We start from the raw sequence: 18,559 nt of genomic DNA on the forward strand, positions 1-18,559 counted from the left end.
GGAGCGCACCCTGTCCTTACTGCGCACGCGTGAGGCTTCGCAGAGGTCGGCGCGGGGGCGTGGCGCCTTATGACCTATTTGCCGCAATACTGCGCCTGCGCGCGCCCGAGCGGCGCGAGGTCAGGGGTGGAAATGTTGCAGTGGCTGGCGGCGTGTCGGTGGCCGGGCCGCTCGCCGTGCTGTGGCAATGCGGCGGTGGCCCACGAGGCGGCAGGACGGCCAGGGCAGGCTTGAGGGCCCTCGGAACCGCCCGGCAGGTGAGCGGGGAGGTGCTGGCTCCCCGCCGGTTCCGGGGGGCGGGGGTGGTGATGGTGGGGGCGGCCGCTCTCGTCGCCGCGGTGACGCCATCCAGGTGCGCCGGCCGGCGCGGTGGGGCGCCGTGCAGGAACACTGTGAGAGAACGCGAGGGGAGCCCGGGAGCCGAGGGGCGGCGACCGCACGTCGGGCCTTGCGGCCCCGGGCTCCTCCCCAGTCCCTGCGGCCGAGGCGGCTGCCCGTGGCCGGAACCTGTCTCCCTCTGTTCTCTGAGCCCCCGCCCTTCTCCCTGCGGCGCCTTCCGCCCTTGGAAAATTCCCGCTGCCCCTGCCTCCTTATTGCCCTCCCCAAGGAGCCCCACGTTGAGTGCACTGCGTTCAAGCCTCGCTCCACTGCGAACCTGCCCTGTCTTCTCGGGCGCTCGCTCCGACTGCGAAGTGGTGTCCTCCTGGGCTCAGCGGTAGTACTGCCTCTGCTCTGTCAGTCTCGCAGAGTTGCTCTCCTATATGAAGATGGACAAGAAGGAGTTTTATAAAGTGTTAACGTAGTTGTTATTCATCGTTTTTGGAGCCCAGTACCATCACTGTAATAATAGCTTACACTGTTTGAGGGCTTCCGTGCTAAGGGCTCTACAGGAATTATTTCATTTAAGTCATAACCATCCTGCAGGTAGGCGCTTGTATAATCCAATTTTATAGAAGAGGAAATATAAGACCGCAGCTGGTCGGCTGCTGCTCCAGCCTCTTCACTTTTAGATACTTCTGTACTGTACGCCCTCTCCTGGGTTCGGTACTGTGAAATATTATTCCACATTTTACGGTTGCTTTTTTTCTTTTTTCTTTTTCTTTTTTGTATTGATACAGCCTTAGGGTGCTGTCACATTGAAGGACCTCAGTGGTTTTGGTTGTGAAGGGAAGAAGTTGGATGATTTTTGAGTTCCTTCCGAGACTCTGTTATTCGTCTGTTGAGAGTCTCCTACCTGGGTGACATCATGGTGAGCAGGACAGGCAAGGGCTCTGCCCCGTGAACTGCTCTGCTTTGAGGGCTTGGTGATTTGTAGGCTGAGGGGCCATGCAAAGGCTGGGGGTGAAGTAGCAGTCAGCACTGTAGGTAAAGGATATACCCGTGCAGTCTGCACTCATCAGGTGGAACCCTATGTTCTGGAAGCTTCTGTGCAGGTATTTTTTCATTCAGTGAGTTTCCTACACTGCCCCTGCCACCCAAGAGGGAGAACCAGACAACAAGCACGTATATAGCATGCAGGTGGTTATACGAGGTGTGAAGGAAGAGAAGATAGAGCAAAGGCAGTGAGAATGAAGAGAAGGGAGTGGAGGAGAATAAATGCCACTTTGTCTCAGGTGGGATAGTCGGCTCCTGAAGGGAGGAGGGTACTGAGCGGTGGCTCGCCAGCAGGTCGACGAGGGCCGGTGAGGCCGCACGTGAGTGACTCTGATACACAGACCAGGGTCCCCTGATGTGTGATCTGGCGCAGAAAGGACAGTGGTGCTTTGCCTGTCAGCAATGGGGCAGCCTTGCTGAGCCAGCTTCATGTCTTGGCTTTGCATATGCAAAGACCAATTTAGAAAGCTCATCTAAACCAAATGCCAAGAATGGATAGTAGACCCCTGTCTTTTGAGAGTTGCAGCCCACCGAATGTGGTCCCCTGACTAATCAGAAAAGGATTAGATCTCAAAGAAAAAGAGTTGGATGTTTTATCAAGTTTTGGGGCCTGAAGTGTTGTCCTTTGTACCTCTGGGGTTGTAGACCACCTGATACTGCTGTCGAGCCACCTGCATCGCGCTGGTTCTGGAGAGACCTGGGAGGTTTGGGCACCAGAGTCCTCATTGTGTACCTCCGGCTCTGCGTTATCGTACCTCAGGCACTTGTGGACCTCTCTGCACTTCTGCTTGTCCGCCCTGCAGTGGGAACAGTGGCAAGTACTTTCTCAGCAGGGGCATTGAGGGTCGGAGGAGGTGACAGAAGCACCTGGCGCACATCTGGTGCCTAGGGACCTGTGCTCCTTCATCTAAATCTCTTCCCGGTGACGTGCCTCTGTGACGTCAGGTCCTCGTTCTGCTGTGCACGGTGACTGGCTGCAGCAGGGAGGTTCATTCCCAGTGCAGAAGTTTCAGGATCCCCAACACCGTTACCTGTGGCTTTTCCTTTCTGAGTCCCCCTGCATAGATTTTCCCCGATTTTAACGTCTTTCTCATAGCTTACCTTACTTTTTAGTTCTTCTGGTCTTTGATAGGCGTATTTGAATACTTTGGCTAGTAGCAAATTAATCATTAGGGAATGAGTTTACTTTGAAGAGTGCACTGCCTCATCGTGAAAGACGGCACGGCTGGAATAACACAGTTGTCACCCGCAGACCCGGCTTCATTAGGATAAAACACTGGGGCCATCCCGATCTGCGGCTGGGTTGGACTTCTCTGAGCACAGTCAGTACTGTGAGTGTGGTTGGTTCTGTCTTTTCAGTGTGGTGGCTTTTCTTGTGCCTGCTTTTGCTCTGGTGGCTTTCTTCTACAATAGTGGGGACTGAAATGTCTCTAGTCCTGACCTTGACTGGTGTTAAGTACTGTTAGCAGCTTTTGGTAAAAGCTGTCATTTTCCACTTTGAGGACTAAAGAAAATACAGGGTCTGGAAAAATGTTTGCTTTCCTGACAAAAGCACTTATCCTTGGCTGAATAAAGATAAATTGTAGTACCCTTTGGTTTTTAAATTTCACATAATTTTAATGTTAGAGTAATTTTTTTTTTTGAGGCTGTAATATTTTCAGTGAGCAAAATTGCCTTGGGCAAGAAGTGATTAGTGTGCTTTTGTTTGACAGCTGTAGCTATGAAAATTTGTCACGCATTTCTACATTGAATTTATTTTCCACTCATCCTGTTTGAATCATATAATAGACAAGGGCGTCCGGGCTATACCTCAGCCCGAATCCTGGCCTCTTTGAACCTGTAATGGCCACTGTGAGAAAATGCCCCATGGTATTGCAGAAGCAGCTAATTGTCTCTCGAGTTTCAATGCCTCCAGGGAACCTGCTTTCAGCAGCAGGCTCTGCAGACGAGACCACCGTCATTTTCCTAGTGGCTGTGTTCAGAACCATCCAAAGGTACCTGTCTTTCCCCTCGCATCACTGACAGCACAATGCTTATGGGAACTGAGTGTGGCTTCCTCTGTATCCTCCATAGTGGGGAACTGGGGACAGGGTGCATGACCAGGAGGCTCTGTGCCCCGCCTTAGCTTCCACACTGAGTCACATTTAGCTCATCCTGTTTCTGGGTCACCTCTACATCTTTATGGTTTTGATATATCGTTGAAGACGGTGAAGGAGAAACTTCCAGGAGGAAGTTGCTTGATAAATCTTCAGGGTTGCATGGGAGCAAACCTTTGTTCCTGTGCATCTGAGGGCTGGTTAGGCCGAATCTCATGTTCAAAAAGCAGATAAGAGACGCTGTGCAGACTCAGTTAGTTTGGAGCCCATGTGCCCCTCAGAGCAGGCTGTGGGCTGTGCTCGGTGTGTCTCGGGATACCCCGTGTGTGGAGCTTCAGGTGCAGAGCAGAGTGTGCTGGCAACCAGGAGGTGCGTGCTGATCCACCAAGCAGAAGTCCTAAAGAAAACTGGCTTCTCCCTAACCCTTCCTACCCTGCTCTGATACTGTGGTTGCTGTGGTGAGTGTGATGCGTGCATTCAAAGTGCCTGAACCTCATCATCTTGTCCCTATAGGGTTGAGAAATTATGTAATAGTAGTAGAAGGAAAAGTGATGGAAGGTAAAAGGGACAGTTGGGTGGATCAGATTGTCCCTGTTTTACATGTGAGAATTTTTAAAGCATTCATTAATTTTGGGTTAATCTTGGAGCTGGTGAGCAGGTGGGCCATGCGTGGGTGGTGGTGGCTTCCCTTCCCTTCGCTCTTGTGGGCATGGCCACGTTCCCTTCCTTTGTCCCTGGTGCTCCCCACTCCACAGCCTGTGCAGTTGGAAGCCTTGACAAGTCTGTCCTCTCAGTTATGTCTCAGTTTGGTGAAGTTGGTGTCTCCCTGGGAACTGTGTCCTGCTTGGGCCCCATGAGTGCAGGGTGGATAGAGGCCCGCAGAAGCACCTTGGGGGTGCACTTACATGATTTACTACAAACAGAAGACTTCTTTGGAGACTTGTGTTTTGTTTTTAACATTTATGCAGATTTCCACCCTGTCCCATAATATGTTTGGCCATTCCCCAGGTCATCATGGCCTTCGGGCTTCCATGGCTTTGTGTTGGCCTTGCTCAGCGCTGGCATGTACGTCAGGGGCAGGTCTGTGCTGGTGTCATCCTGGAACTTCTGTGGGTGTCGTGCATCTGCTGGTTGTTGCCTGGCTATGGACGAGTCGCCTGGCTGAGAAAGTGATTTCTGTCTCAAGCCTTTGTCTGACCACCTTTTCTTTACTCAGGGGAATGATTTTTTTTTCCCGTTTTGGGTTAGTTTCCCAAGTTTTTATGGAAAAACCTGTTCTGTGAGTCTCCTCGCTCTCGGTACGTCACTCTTCACTTCTTCACCCACCAGGAGGTTCTGCAACACCAGCTGGGTGTCCTGCAGCTGTAACACACACACTTCAGATGCCAGTCACACATCCGGTGGTTACCTGCCCTTCTGACCAAACTTGCTTCCCATGACCCCCTTCTCTGGTTTGGTTAATTTGCTGGAGTGGTTCACTGGAGTCAGGATACCCGTTTGCTTGCTAGATTATTGGTTTATTGCAAAGGACTTTAAAGGGTATGAAGGAACAGCCAGATAGGGAAGCGCACAGGGCAGGTTTGGGAACAGCCCCCAGCACAGGAGCTTCTGTCCTGGGGAACATGGGGTGCACCACCCGCCAGCATGTGGGTGTGCTCTTGTCTGCCAGCCTGGTAGCTCTCTGAACTCTGTCCTTTTGGGTTTTATGGGGGGTTCCATTGCACAGGCATGACTGAGGAAATCGTTGGCCATTGGTGATTGATTCAAAATACAGCTCCTCTCCCCCTTCTCGGAGGTGTGTGGGGTAGAGTTGAAAGTTCCAACCCTCCAGTCCCCATCACTGGAGTTTTTCCAGAAGTCACCAACACGAACTCTGGTGTGGTTGAAAGGAGCTTATGAACAACAGAAGGTGTCTTTCTCTCTCTTTCCGCTTGAGAAACTACAAGGGTTTTGGGAGCTCCTTCCTGGAAGAGCAAATGTACATTTCTTATTAAAAAGCAAATATCACACAGGCTAAACAAAAGCTGGATACCTGGCAGACACCGTGATAGCAGTTATTTGCTTTTGTTTTTGTTTTTGTTTTTCCCCTTGTCATTTTTATGTACGCTAAAATACCCTTCGGAAATTTTAATTGAAAGTGTAGTTGATTTAGTTACGTGGGAAAGGAGATATTTTTCTGGTTTGTCCCAGCTTTCTAGGACTGTTCAGGCTGCCTGATCCTTAGATTGTACTTGAAAGAAATGGGGTCCTTAGACGGCAGACTGAGTGTGTCCTGCGTCAGACCCATCTCCCCCAGGCTGGGGGCTTCAGGGTTGCTTATGGGCCTAGACTTGTGTAGTTTGAACTGTTACTGCTTCACATGCACATGTTACAGGAAGAGGCTTGCGGACTGGACTCAGTCATCTAGTTTGTGGGTCCCAGGTGTCCTGAGGAGAGGGGCTTCTGCCTGAGAGCAAGTGACATGAGTGCCAGTCTCTCATCACTTTGTTACTTTCTTTCCGCCACTTGTGTGGAAAGGTGGCTGTCACTCTGAGAGCGCAGGTCTGGAGCCAGCAAAGTGGAATGTGAGGAAGTTCGCAAGTGCCTGAACTACTTCTCAGCAGTGTCTGTAGAGGGCCAGTTACAGAGGTGCTGGTTTCAGCAGGAGCATACGAAGTGTCACTTCCTTAAAAGTAACCCACCTGGGTCACACCTGGCACGTGTGCACCGTTCGCTTGTGGTTTCGTAGAGAGTTGAAGAAACTGGTTTACAGCTTCCTTCTTGTCTGGAAATGTCTAGTGCCCGGATCCCTGGAGGGTGCTGCAGGCTTCCCTCCCGCCCTTCAGAAGGGGATGCTCTCTGGGGTCAGCTCTGCCCCTCACCGCCTCCAGCCTCTTCCTTTCCGTTCCCTGTTATTCTCCACAAAGCACCAGTGTTAGGAAAGCTGTATGTTGGAAGGCTTTTTCCTGTGCTCTGACTCTTTCTTCTCTGGAAAGTTACATGATAGTTTTCTGAGATCATAGTTTTTCTCTTAGGAGCTGGTGAACTGAAGGATGCTGGGCCTGGAGCAGATGGAGGCAGGAGAGGAGGGGAGTGGGACGACTTTGCCTGGTGGAAACAGATGCAGAGGGTGTGTGCGTCTGAGGACCAGTCCCACCGTCCTGTCACCCTCCCAAGGAAGCAGTCACTCCAAGCTCAGGCTTTGTACAGCTTTTCTGCTGTTTCGGAGCAATGGTTTTAATTTGTAAAAACATGGAAATTTCTGTCTGAATTTTTAAAGCCCCAGGTAAGAGTAACCTGAGGAATGATGGCTCCACGGGCAGGGCTCTTGGTGGGCACTCTGCTTCTCCTGGGTGGTCTGGGGAGCTCAGACACCACAGAGGTCTTTCCTCCCGAGGGCTGACTTTGGTTGTGCACCGGGGGCCATGTGGCGGAGTGTCAGGAGGGAGGGTTTGGACGACTTCTCTCACTTCTATAAAGGGAGTGGCCATGTTTGCGAAGGAACCACCCTCATTTAACTGTGAAATGCTTCGTGTTTGCTTTTTCCACAGGGAGAGGTGTCCTGGGGTGACAAGGATTTCCGCAGTCTGGCCGTTTTAGGGGCAGGTGTTGCCGTGGGATTTTTCTACTTCTGTTTTTGAGACCCTGGGAAAGAAATCAGCTGGAAGCACTTTCTGCGGTATCACCTGGTGAGAGGTCTGGTGAGGCGACTCTGTGCTCTGTCTACACACCTGCGGTGGTGGCCCATCCCTGTGGTCTGTCAGCCTCGGGGTGGAGACAAGACACAGTTTTACTTCTTCCACTAACTGCCCCGCCGAGCTCTCACACCCACTTTCCTGCTGGTTGGAGGCCCCTTTAACGTCATGGCCTGACTTCATCTTTCATTAGCTTTAGCTTCTAAGACTTAGTTCTGTTTGTTTATTTATCTTTAAATTTCAGTCTCATATCTGACTCAGAACGCTCCTCCTCTTGGTGCACCTCTGCCCTGCTCGCTGGCCTCAGACACTGAGGGCAAGCACTGTCATCCCTGGGCTTTGTGTCACAGCAGCAGAGGCCCCCCCCCCCCTTGTCCTGCAGGACTCTCAGGCTTGAGTGCAGACTCTCACAAGTGCAGAGGACTCATTCCCCCGTTGCCCTAAATAACCACTTATAAGGTGAGGCTTCCTTCTGTGTGACGATGTCGGCAGAAAACTGTTGTTTACCACTGTGTTGTCTGTCACACGTCTGTCCTCAGAGAGCCCCTTGGTGATGCTCCCTACGTGGTGGGGGGAGGGCTGCTACAGCCCCTCTCTGCCAGGGACCTGCCACCTGCAGATGCTGCTGTGCAGAGGTTGAGACGGGTGTCTTCCTGTACCCGCGTTCTGGACAGATGCCAGAGTTTCCTCGAGGGTCTGTGTGGCTGACAGTCACATGCTTGTTCCACACTCGGCCTGGAGCACGTGCAGTCGAAGTGTTCTCTCCCCAGCCCACCTGACTCAGCCCTGCGGTGTCCAGTGGGGGCTGCCTCTGGCCTGGCTCAGACCAAGGACCAGATCCTCCTGACTTAGGGGCACTTCCGTGTAGGCTGGGAAAGTCCAGGTGTGAATGTGAATCTGTGTTCTCTCCAGCCATGCCCCCCACCCCCTACCCACTTGTCTGAGAAGACCCCTGATAACATCCTAGGGTGTCGCAGAAATAAGATAGCTTTCACAGCTACCCCTGAGCCCGGGTGCACTTCCAGGGCCATGGCCTGGAACAGATGCTCTCTTGTGAAGGGCTTAATTGGGAACAAAGAACTACAGTTCCCAAAACTTCAGTAGCATTCTTTGTTTTAAAACAGCTTTGTTGTTTTTCAAAAATTTGATAACAGAAGTTTTCGGAAATAAATAAAAACATTAAGAAGGAAGTCACCATCCCATGCTAACCCAGGCGGGCCGTGTGTGTGTGTGTGTGTGTGTGTGTGTGTGTGTGTGTGTTGTGTCTGTGTCTGTGTCTGTGTCTGTGTCTGTGTCTGTGTCTGTGTGTGTGTTCCTCCTGGCCAGTCTGAAAGCATACCCGTGGCCCACTGCACACTCAGGCGGTGGTGCACTGCGTTGGATAAAGTGTGCCAGGTAAGCTGGGCAGCGATCCAGGCTGTCCAAGATCTCAGTGTAATGGGGACAGTGAGGGTGCCCCCACCCTCGTCTCACCAACGTGAAGGCTGGAGGGGCCTTGCTGTCTGGGGATTGTGTGTTGCAGAGGAGAAGCTGGGATGTGCAGGTGCTTTGAGACCTCTCTATGCCAGGTGTTATGGCTGTATTACAGACATGTTCAGGAGTCTGTGTTGTAGTGGTTGTGGTGGTGGTGAGTCTCCACACTTAGGACTGTGTCCTCATTGTCCAGTCCTGGGCCCTCCTGCCATTTCCACAAGCAGCTGTGTTGTAGTGGTCAAGATGGTATAGACAGGAGGCGGACGAGGTGATGTAGGCACAGCCTTTGCCGTGTCTGATGCGCCCTTGGAGGGCCTGTGGGCTCCAGACGGCAGGTGGGCGGGCGACAGAGGGCTGCACGTTCATTTCGTTGGCATGCCCCTGACTGGATGGACAGAATGTTCCCAAATCAGCTCTTCTTTCAACGTAAGCTCTTTTCAGTTTGTGTTCCTTTTGGATTTTCAAGCCAGTTTAGAAGCTTAGTGCTCAGTGTACCAAGTTATAATTCCTGTTCTTGAATTGGTTCCTGTTTATTAAAATAATCCCAAGCTAAAAATGTCCCTGTTAGTGCAATACGAAGCCAAGGCCTGTCTGCAGAGTGTGTGCTGCTCCCAGAGCCGGGGCGCCTGTGCGTGTGGATGTCTGAGGACCGAGGCCCGTGCCATGCTGACAGATGTCCTGCTTGTAACTCGGCTGCTGTGACTGGCTTTCTCTCTTCTAGGTGGACCGGTTGGAAGTCATGAACAAACAGTTTGTGCGTGTGATTCCTGCCCCTGGGACACCATCCGAGGTGAGGGGTGGGCTCGGCTGGGTGTTCCAGACATAGCTTTTGGTATTTAGTGTAAGATGTAGTTTTATGTTTTTTTAGAGAGATGCCTCGCTGAGTTTCAGTATCCAGCACCCACCTGTGTTAATGTGCTCCTTGACTTTGTTGGCACATCGGATAGCACAGGACCCCTTATAAACCTGCAGCTGTGATTTCAGTGTTTTAAGTAGCACGTAAGAGCCACGAGCCAAGATTTGGGATGAGAGGAAGATGGCGTGAGGGAGTGAGGAGGCAAGCAGGTGTCAGTAGTCGATGGGCATTTTGTATGTTGACCTGACGCCTGAGCCTGTGCTTTGGGGGCCAGGACAGCAGGGCCTTCAGAGCTGCTCAGGGCTTCGCTGGGAGAGGAGCTGGTGAGGGAGGTGGCGGCCCTGGGTGGGGGCCACCTTAGGTGCCTCGGTCTCTGCAGAAGTTCGTATGGTTCAGCATCGGCAGTGTGGATGCCTTCGAGCGGAACCTGGAGACTGCTCACTGGGAGCTGGGCATCAAGACCCCCAACCGGATGGCCGTGGTCTGCACCACTGAGAGCGATGAGAGAGCCAGGGTGCAGTCCAGGGCCTCTGGCTCTGAGCACAGAACAGTTTAGTGCTTAACCTATTTTGGAGGGTGCATCCTTCCAGCCAGTTACAGGCATCTGCTAATAGTTATAATGTCCGTAGTGAAAAATCAATTTGTTATCTATTTTTATTGAGGAAAGGCTTGATCAGGGAAAAGTTTAGCTAGACAGCCTTAGAAAAGTGGTGCAGTGCCTGCGGGACAGATGCTGACACATTTTAGAAAGAAACTGCTCCCTTTTGTGTTGCAGGGCCAGGCTCTGGAGCCCTCAGTGTTCTTGCCTGGAGGGCCGTGTTTCTGGCCTTTCCCTTGAATATGGCAGATGGTTTTCTTGGACTCTCTAGCTCTTTCTTTCAAAGCCTGGTGCCCACCGTTCTCCTGGTCGGCATCCTTCTCTGTACCCTGAGGAGAGGTCCGATGGGGGCTGGGCGTGGAGGGAGCCTCTTCAGTGTTGGTGAGACCACAGCCTGGGTCGTCAGGGACAACATCGGTGTGCGGTTTGCAGACGTGGCCAGTTGCGAAGAGGCCAAATTGGAGATCATGGAGTTTGTGAATTTCTTGAAGAATCCCAAGCAATATCAGGACCTCGGAGCCAAAATTCCAAAGGTACTGACTTCAGAAAACATGGTGATGCTGTGAGCTTCGTCCTGGTTTGTTGTTGACAGCTTAGCCTTTTGTGACTTTGGTTTTAGTGGTCCATTGCAGTGGGGAGAGGAAACAGCGTTTGCAGAGTAGAGCAGTGAAAATCCTCTCATCTGATGCGCTCGAGACCACAGTGAGGTGACTGTTTTAAAGTATGAAACTGGAATCACAGGAACAGTACACGTCTACCTGGAGTGAGTTTATTTCCACTCCAGGCACAAATGTGTGTTTTTCCTTGGTGTCTTGGAGGGCAGGCCTTCCTTTGAGTTTGGCACCCTATTCAAACCCTCTGTTACGTTTCTTGCATAAACCACTTACTATCTGTGGTTGTGATTTTCATTCAAGTACAGTCCTGTATTTTTATGACATTCTTTCACGTTTTCTTATCTGTTCAGTTTGGCAGCCTTGTTTTTTTTTTTTTAATGCAGTTTGCTTTTTTGCTTTATTATCCAAAGCCTTCAGCTTCGTTTTTGAAGGAACCGCTTTCTTTACTCCTATTTTATTAACTTATGTGGTATTAAAGTACATAATTAAAACAACAAGCACTGCCCTTGTAAACGGGTCTGGGACCAGATGCAGCTGCCTCTTGGGAAGCCCTTGACCCAGCAGGTGGAGCAGGCATGCAGTGTGGCCGCAGGTCAGGTGTGGCACAGGGAAATGGGGGCTCGGGGGTGGACCTCTGAGGGCCCGGCTGAAGCTGTGAGTCCTTTTCCCAGAAAGATTTGTGTCTCACAGGAAGTAGATTCACAGATCCCTCGAGGCGTCCCTGGGCTCTGGACCAGGCTGAGAGCCCTCCTGGTGTAGACCGTCCTCACCCCACAGAGCTTCCCCAACATGGTCCCTGCGGGGAGGGTACTGCCGACACCTTACTCTGAACAACAATAGAAGATGACTGACCATTGGGGATTAGAGGGCTGGAGGCATGTGTTTCTGCCTGACAACCTGGTGAGAGCTGGCTGGAAAGCTCACGAGTGTGGCCGGTGCACAAGCCGCCTTCTGCTCCTGTTGGAGCCGCACCAGCAGGGAGCCCAGCTGTCGCTCACCTTGGCTTAACAGGCAGGTGCTGCTGGGGGTGCTTCTGTGTGCCTTTCAGGAATTTTTTCTGGGGCTTGTGTTTCCTGGGAAAGTGTGTGTGGTAAACAGTGGGTGTGGCACAGGCAGGTGACAGAAGAGCCTCTCGTGTGGAGGGAGGGCACTCTGTCAAGTCTGCGTGGTGCTGAGGACGCTGGGGCCTGTGTGACTTCCTAGCTCCCGCTGGGTGTGATCTGCAGTAAACGTGGGCACAGGGACCCTGGGTCCACTGCCTTCTGTCTTTTTTGTTTGTTTCTGTCTTTTTTGGGGGTGGGTAATTAGGTTTATTTATTTATTTATTTAATGGGGGTAGCTGGGATTGAACCCAGGACCTTGTGCATGCTCAGCAGCTCTCCACCACTGAGCTCTGCCCCCCCCCCCCCACTGCCTCCTGTCTTGAAGAGACTGGCAGGGATGGAGCGTGAAGACCCTGTGCATGGTGGGCTGTGACACCTCCATGAACCCCACCTCCCCATTCACAAGACGTGGGGCCCCAGCACCTGTGGGTTGAGTTGTGGCTCCCTCCTCCCCCACTTTACATATTTTGTTTCTGTTCTTAAAGACTTAAAAAAATTACTTTATGGTCTCTTTTGAAATAATTAGATATTAACCCACAGCACGGACTGGAAATAAAGCAACATAAGCCCCCCTTTAAGTCTCTCCTCAGTTTCCAGGCATAGTGGTGTCCACAGAAGGAGCACTAAAGTGTGTCACTAGGGCATGAATTGTGATTCTAACCCTCAAGTCAGTGCAGAGAAGGGCAGGCCGTAGACAAGGAAGCACAGCAGCGGCGGCCACACAGCTGCTGCCTTCCTGCTGCCTTGGGGCCAGCTGGACAGAGTCTCTGTGGCCACAGTATACACCACACCCTGTGACCCAGCTAGTCCTGCCTGGGAGCGTTTCCTGAAGAAATAACACGCTCAGCTGCGGGGAGAGGGCACAGGGGGCTTTGTGTGTCTGCACCATCTGAACGTTTTACCATGAAACAGTAAACCAGTTTTACTGTGAACATGCATTCATCTCACAAGCAGAAAATGTTAAACAGAAAGCACACCTCAGACTGCCAGCGCGGCGCACTCCTAGAAGGCATCCCTGGAGGGCGCCTGCTTCAGTGGGAGGGGGCGCTCTGCTCCCTCCGGCTCCATCCGTCCCCTTAAGAACCAAGTGTCACCTTTTTGTTCCAGGGAGCCGTGCTCACAGGTCCTCCTGGTGCTGGCAAAACTTCTCACCAAGGTGACTGCGGGGGAGGCCAGTGTGCCTGTCATCACTGTGAATGGGTCCGAGTTCCTGAAAGTGTTTGTGGGCGTTGGGCCAGCTTGGGTAGGTGGATGCGCTCTATCCCTGCCCCGGGTCTGTGTGGGGCCCTGGCGGTGGGCACCAAGCAGACCACAGATGTGCAGGGGAGACCCAGGTGGGCAGACAGCAGCTTAGGTGGGTCAGGTTCCAGAAGAGGGGGCTCAAGTTGGTAGACTCTTCTTCCTGTCTTTGTGCCGGTAACAGAGTAGACTCTGTGTGGACTCCTGTTTCAGGTTTGCGACATGTTTGCGATGGCCTGAAAAAATGTCCCTTGTATCTTATTCATTGATGAGATGGGTGCAATTGGCAGGAAACGAGGCTGCGGGCACTTTGGTTGCCAGAGCGAGCAGGAGAACACCTTGAACCAGATGCTGGTGGAGGTGAATGGTGAGACCCCACATTACCGTCTGCCAGGCCTTCATTTCTGTGCAGTAGCTCCCTGGGCGAGAACCCCTGATTATTCTGTTTGAGAAAGGCTGTTTTCAGGCACACGTACTGGAGAGAGCTGTTCGGTTCACACAGGCCCCACTGTCAGCAGGAGGACCAGGTGTTGGTGCCCTCCCCGGCCCGGGGCTCACAGGTGCCCAGGCTGCCTCTTGCACCAAAATCTCTCTCCTCTCTCCCCCTCGAGACTTATGCTCAGAGAGGCTCCAGCCGAGTCTGACAGCCTGCCAGGACTGCTGATGCCTCCCGGGAAGTGTCTAGGCCTTCGTGCCAGTTTTTGAATTTTGGAAAGCTTTCTGTGGTCCTTTGGCAAATCTTGTCTTCTCTTCATCTTTGTAACTGTGTTGGGGTTCGCGAGATTACCCCGGGTTTGGTGATCCACTGGAAGGCCTCCATGTTTAGTTGTGTTCGTACTGTGGTTGACTTCAGTGACAGGACACAGAGGAGAATCACGGGGAAGAGGTGCCTGGGCCAGGCCCAGGGAAGCCGGCCACAGCTTCCAGAGGCCCTTCCTATGGAGTCTCAGGGCACACTTCCTCCCCTGGCAGTGGGTTGGATGCCACTCGGGAGTGCTGTCGGCCAGGGTCAGGGTTCCCAAGGGGGTCGGGTCATGTGGCACCCTGCGCCAGCACATCCCGGGGGGGAAGGTGCGTGCTTGGCGTGAAGCACACTGTTTGCAGAGTGTAGACACAGGGGGCCCCACTTATCAGGGAGCAATGGAGACCCTCCTTAAATCCCGGGTCCCAGAGACGGTCGGGGGCCCTGTGAGCAGGCCTTGCCAAAGATGTGCTGGATGGGACTGCCGTGTGTGCTTTTCTGAACAGGCCAGAACGTTGCTCAAGTCTTCAGTTGTATTGAGTATCCAACAGTCATTCTAATTAAGCTGTTACTCTGTCCTGATGTCTGGAGGGGCTGATGGGAGAGACAGTTGGAGGGGAAGGAGGTTGGGAGCACTTCCTCTCCCCTGGCCCTGCCAGGTGCCCTGTTCTCCTTTGTACGGCCCTACCTGCCGCTGTCCCGTCTGGCTCCCTGGTCTGCAAGCCTTTCAGCACCTGGGTGATCCAGGGCACTGACAGTGGTGGGGGGAGGTCTCCCTGACCCCTGCAGGTTGCCGCGTGGTGTCAGAGGCTGGCAGGAACCAGTAATGAGTTAGGATGGGGGTCCACACCCTGAGACTGGGCTGTGGGGGTCCCAGTTAGCTGAGGAATGGCTGGTTACCCACCAGTGCAGATGCCTCTCAGAGCAGTGGGGGACTGTGGGGGCCTAGCTGCTGGTTCCTGCGTGGCAGAGTGGGTGTCAGAGCCAGCCTTGGGTGTGAGTGTCTGCCCCACGCTGAGCAGCCTGTGCAGTGTGCTGTGGAGCCAGTGGGAGGAGACGCAGAGCCAGTGTGGGGCTTCCCAGGGTGGGCAGTGGTTCTAGAAGGTCGGGCCAGGTGTGCAGGGGAGAGCAGGGGAGAGGAGAGGCCCCTCGGAGTGTGGTGCTGACCTGACAGGTGCCGACCGCACCCTCTCCTCGGCCTTACCTGCTCCTCTTGCATCCAGGGTTCAACTCGGCCAACGACGTCGTGGTGCTGGGCCGGCACCAACCGGCCTGGCGTTCTCAACCCGGCCAGTTTGACCGCCAGATTTACATTGGTGAGTGTGCTGGCCACCCGGTGCTCAGGCTTGGGGTTTCATTTGGGTTTGGGTGAAAAATTTGGGTTTGGGTGAAAAATTTAGATAGATCATTAGATGTGTATTTGAAGGAGATTTTTGATTGAGGTCCTAAAGCAGTTAATACAGCGTTTTGAAACAACGGAGGAACATGTGTGCCCTCTACTTTTGGAAAGAACAGGTGTGGTTGGCCCCGCAGGAAGGTCACTGCAGTCCATGCAGCTGGGAGTGATGTGACGGACGTAGAGTTTTCAGCTTTTGTTCTTCATGCGCTGTTACAAAAACTTAAAGGGCAGTTTACAAGGGGAGTTCACTGTGGCCCTTTCCACTGAGGAAACGTCGGTCCTGCAGCCTACATCTGCTCGTGGTTGGGTCCTGGTCCCGGGAATGGGTTTGCTGTAGGCCAGAGGCTGCACCATCCGGAAAGTGTTTTAATGTGTTGAAAAGCTGAATGACCACCATGACCCATGGTTCACTTCTGCCCTGGCCCTAGTCGGGCAGCCAGGTGTGCAGTGCAGACACACGGGTGGTGCCTGGAACCTCAGACTGCCCTCACAGCCTTTGTGAAGTGGCTGCAGGTGACCCTCATCTGGCCGTCTGTGCCTCTGTCTCTCTCTGTTAGGCCCCTCTGACGTCAAAGGCAGGGCCTCTGTTTTCAAGGTCCACCTGTGTCCACTCAAGTTGAATGAGAGCCTCAGCAGGGACACCCTGGCAAGGAAGCTGGCGGTCCTCACTCCAGGCTTCACAGGTGAGTGTTGGCCAGGCTGTGTTGTCATGGTGCCACTCTTGTCTTTAGAAAGTTGACTCTGTTGGGACATGTCAGCGGTCTCAAGAGATTATTACCCCAAAGCTAATTTGTACTTGTTTGAATTTCTGGTTTAATTCTGTTTAGACTTGATACGTTTTTGTTGCAGAGATCAGACTGACATCTGAGGGCAGACAGGTGAGGTGAAGAAGTTGCCGTGCGTTTTTTAGTCTTGGGCTTGCCCTCCCACCTGGGGGCTCCCTTTGCCTTTCTCTCTTCTTTGTGGTCAAAACCCAAGAGTTTACACTGGGGAACTTGTTTCCCTACCAGAGTGGTTTAAACATCAGGAGTTCACAGCTTTTCCAGGGGCTCCTGTCCATCGTACACCTCCTCAGCAGCCAGGGGGCTTTGCAGGCCTCATGGTTACCATGGCAAGCCGCTGGCCGCTGCCTCTGCCCCTGCCCCTCTGGGAACATAATGTGGTGGTGCCTCAGCCCTCCAGCCACCACGGCCTCCGTCTCCTCAGTGTCCTGCCCAGGGAAGAAGTAATGGATGAGCACTTCCCAAGCGGGATAAAAGACATGAGTCTACACATCCAAGAAGTTCAGGGAACTCCAAGTAGGGATGGAGCCTGAGACATCCATACTGAGATGTACTGTAATCCACACTGGTCAGAAGCAAAGAGGAGCTCTTAAAACCAGCAGGAGAGGAGGGACATGTCATGTACAAGGGTCTTCAATGAGATTAACATCTGATTTCTCATTGGAAACCAAGGAGGCCAGAAGGCAGAGGATCTGGCGAAACTCTTTTTCAATGATGAAGGAGAAATTAAGGCATTTCCAGATACTTTTAGGAGTTGAGAGAGCTTGTTATATTTAAACCTGCCCTACAAGAATCATTAGAGAGCCCTTCAGGCTGAAGTGAGTGAGCCAGTAACTTGAGGCTGTGAGGCAAGATAAAGGTCACTGGTAGAGGCCGCTGCGTAGGTAAATAGAAAGGCTGGCGTGGTGGTCTTTTTGGTTTGTAACTCCTCTTTTTCTCTTTATGGCTTGAAGGACGAGTGCATAAAACCATGATTACAAGTCTGTTAATGGGTGCATGATGTAAAAAGATGTAACCTGAGACAGCGTCAGCATAAAGCTGGAAGGAGATGTGTAGGAGCAGAATGTCTGTGTATCATTAAAGCTAGAGATGGGAAAGCTGATCTTAAAACTCACGTGGAACTGCCAGGGGACTGAGTAGCCAACAGCATCTCGTGAAAGAGCAGAGTTGGAAGACCCACGCTCCCTTTGTTCAGAGCTTCCTGTGAAACTCCAGCAGCCAGAACAGGCAAGAGGGTAGGCGTGGACCAGTAGAGGAGAATTAAGAGGCCAGACACGAGTCTCTGGTCCGTCGTTTCTGTCAAGTATACGAAGACCATCTGACGGGGAAAGAACAGTCTGTTCGACCAAAGGTGCTTGGACGGTGATCTCCACAAGCAAAGACGGAAACTGGACCTCAGGCTGTATGCAGAGGTCAACTCAAAGTGGTGAAGAGGCCAGAGTTTGGAGCTAAAACTGTAAAGGTCTTAGAAGGAGACAAGGGAGAGGGTCTTCGTGGCCTTGGATTTGTCAGTGGCTTCTTAAACCTGCAAGCAGCAAGTGAAAGAACAAATCGCACTTCCTGAAAATTGCAATCTTTCGTGTGTCAAGGGACACTGTTGAGGGGATGAAAAGACAGCCTACAGGATGGAAGAAAATACTTGGAGATTATGCATCTCGTAAGGGCCTAGAGTCCAGAATTTGCAAAGAACCCGATTTAAAAGTGGGCAAAGGATTTGAATAGACACTTTTCCAAAGAAGAAATACAAATAGCCAGAAAGGACATGAAAAGATGCTCAGTGTTATTAGTCATTAGGGAAATGCATGTCAAAACCGCAAGATCCCACTTCACACCCTCCAGGATGGCCACGAAAGACAGACAGACGGAAGAGCTGGCAGGGTGTAGGCAGGTGGGAACCCTCCCTGTTGGTGGGATGTAAGATGGTATGTCTGTGGAGGTCAGTGTGGCAGTCCTTCAAGAAGCGAGATACAGTTGCTGTATGACCCCAGTTCCACTTGGGCATCTACCTAAGAGAATTAAAATCATTTTTCCACACAAAGACTGGTACATGGGCATTCACAGCAGCATTATTCATAAGGTGGGTACCACCACAGTGTCCATCAGGGCATGACCTGCAGATGCAGAGGGCCAACAGTACCACACTGTTTTGTACAAGGGGCTTGGGTTTCTGTGGATTTTAGTGTCTCCTTGTGGATACCTTGGGACAGCTGTACTTGGAACATTATTCAGCCGTAGAAAGGACTGAAGTACTGATTGGTGCTGCGATGCTGGAGGAACCTCACAGTATTTTGCAGGTGAAAGAAACGGACACAAAAGACTACATATTGTATGATTCCTTTTCTGTGAAACTTCCACAGACGGAAAGTAGATTAGTGGTTGGCGGGGGTGGGTACGAGAATTAACCATGTAAGTGCCAGGAATGTCTAGAATGAGATTAGGGCAGTAGTTGCACATCTTGATAAATGTACTAAAAGTCTTTGAAATAGACCCTTAAAATGAGTAGATTGTACATTAAATAAGTTATTCCTCAATAAATTTTTGAACCAAAAAACTGGCTAAAAGCAACGGTGACTGACAAAGCAGCTTGCATCTCCTTCCAGTCCTTGACC

The 18,559-nt window shown here is 52.0% G+C and overlaps 1 protein-coding gene across 11 annotated transcripts; it reads left to right on the top strand.

The window, feature by feature from the left end:
* Positions 1-88: 88 nt before the first annotated feature.
* Positions 89-18,501, top strand: LOC102510788 (AFG3-like protein 1). 11 transcript variants are annotated; one of them, XM_032464703.1, is made up of 9 exons: positions 89-257; positions 6,485-6,735; positions 7,001-7,150; positions 9,339-9,407; positions 10,504-10,604; positions 12,896-13,031; positions 14,993-15,085; positions 15,726-15,851; positions 16,904-18,501. In XM_032464703.1, the coding sequence occupies exons 5-9, from the start codon at positions 10,539-10,541 to the stop codon at positions 16,948-16,950; spliced, it is 468 nt and encodes a 155-aa protein (XP_032320594.1). In that variant the 5' UTR covers positions 89-257; positions 6,485-6,735; positions 7,001-7,150; positions 9,339-9,407; positions 10,504-10,538; the 3' UTR covers positions 16,951-18,501. The 11 variants fall into 11 exon arrangements, with proteins under 11 accessions (XP_032320594.1, XP_032320595.1, XP_032320599.1 ...); XM_032464704.1 differs by having other exon boundaries at positions 7,001-7,145; XM_032464708.1 differs by lacking the exon at positions 10,504-10,604 and adding an exon at positions 7,527-7,603 and having other exon boundaries at positions 7,001-7,138.
* Positions 18,502-18,559: the final 58 nt, after the last annotated feature.

Source organism: Camelus ferus, chromosome 21, assembly GCF_009834535.1.
Source record: "Camelus ferus isolate YT-003-E chromosome 21, BCGSAC_Cfer_1.0, whole genome shotgun sequence".
Classification (NCBI taxonomy): Eukaryota; Metazoa; Chordata; class Mammalia; order Artiodactyla; family Camelidae; genus Camelus; species Camelus ferus.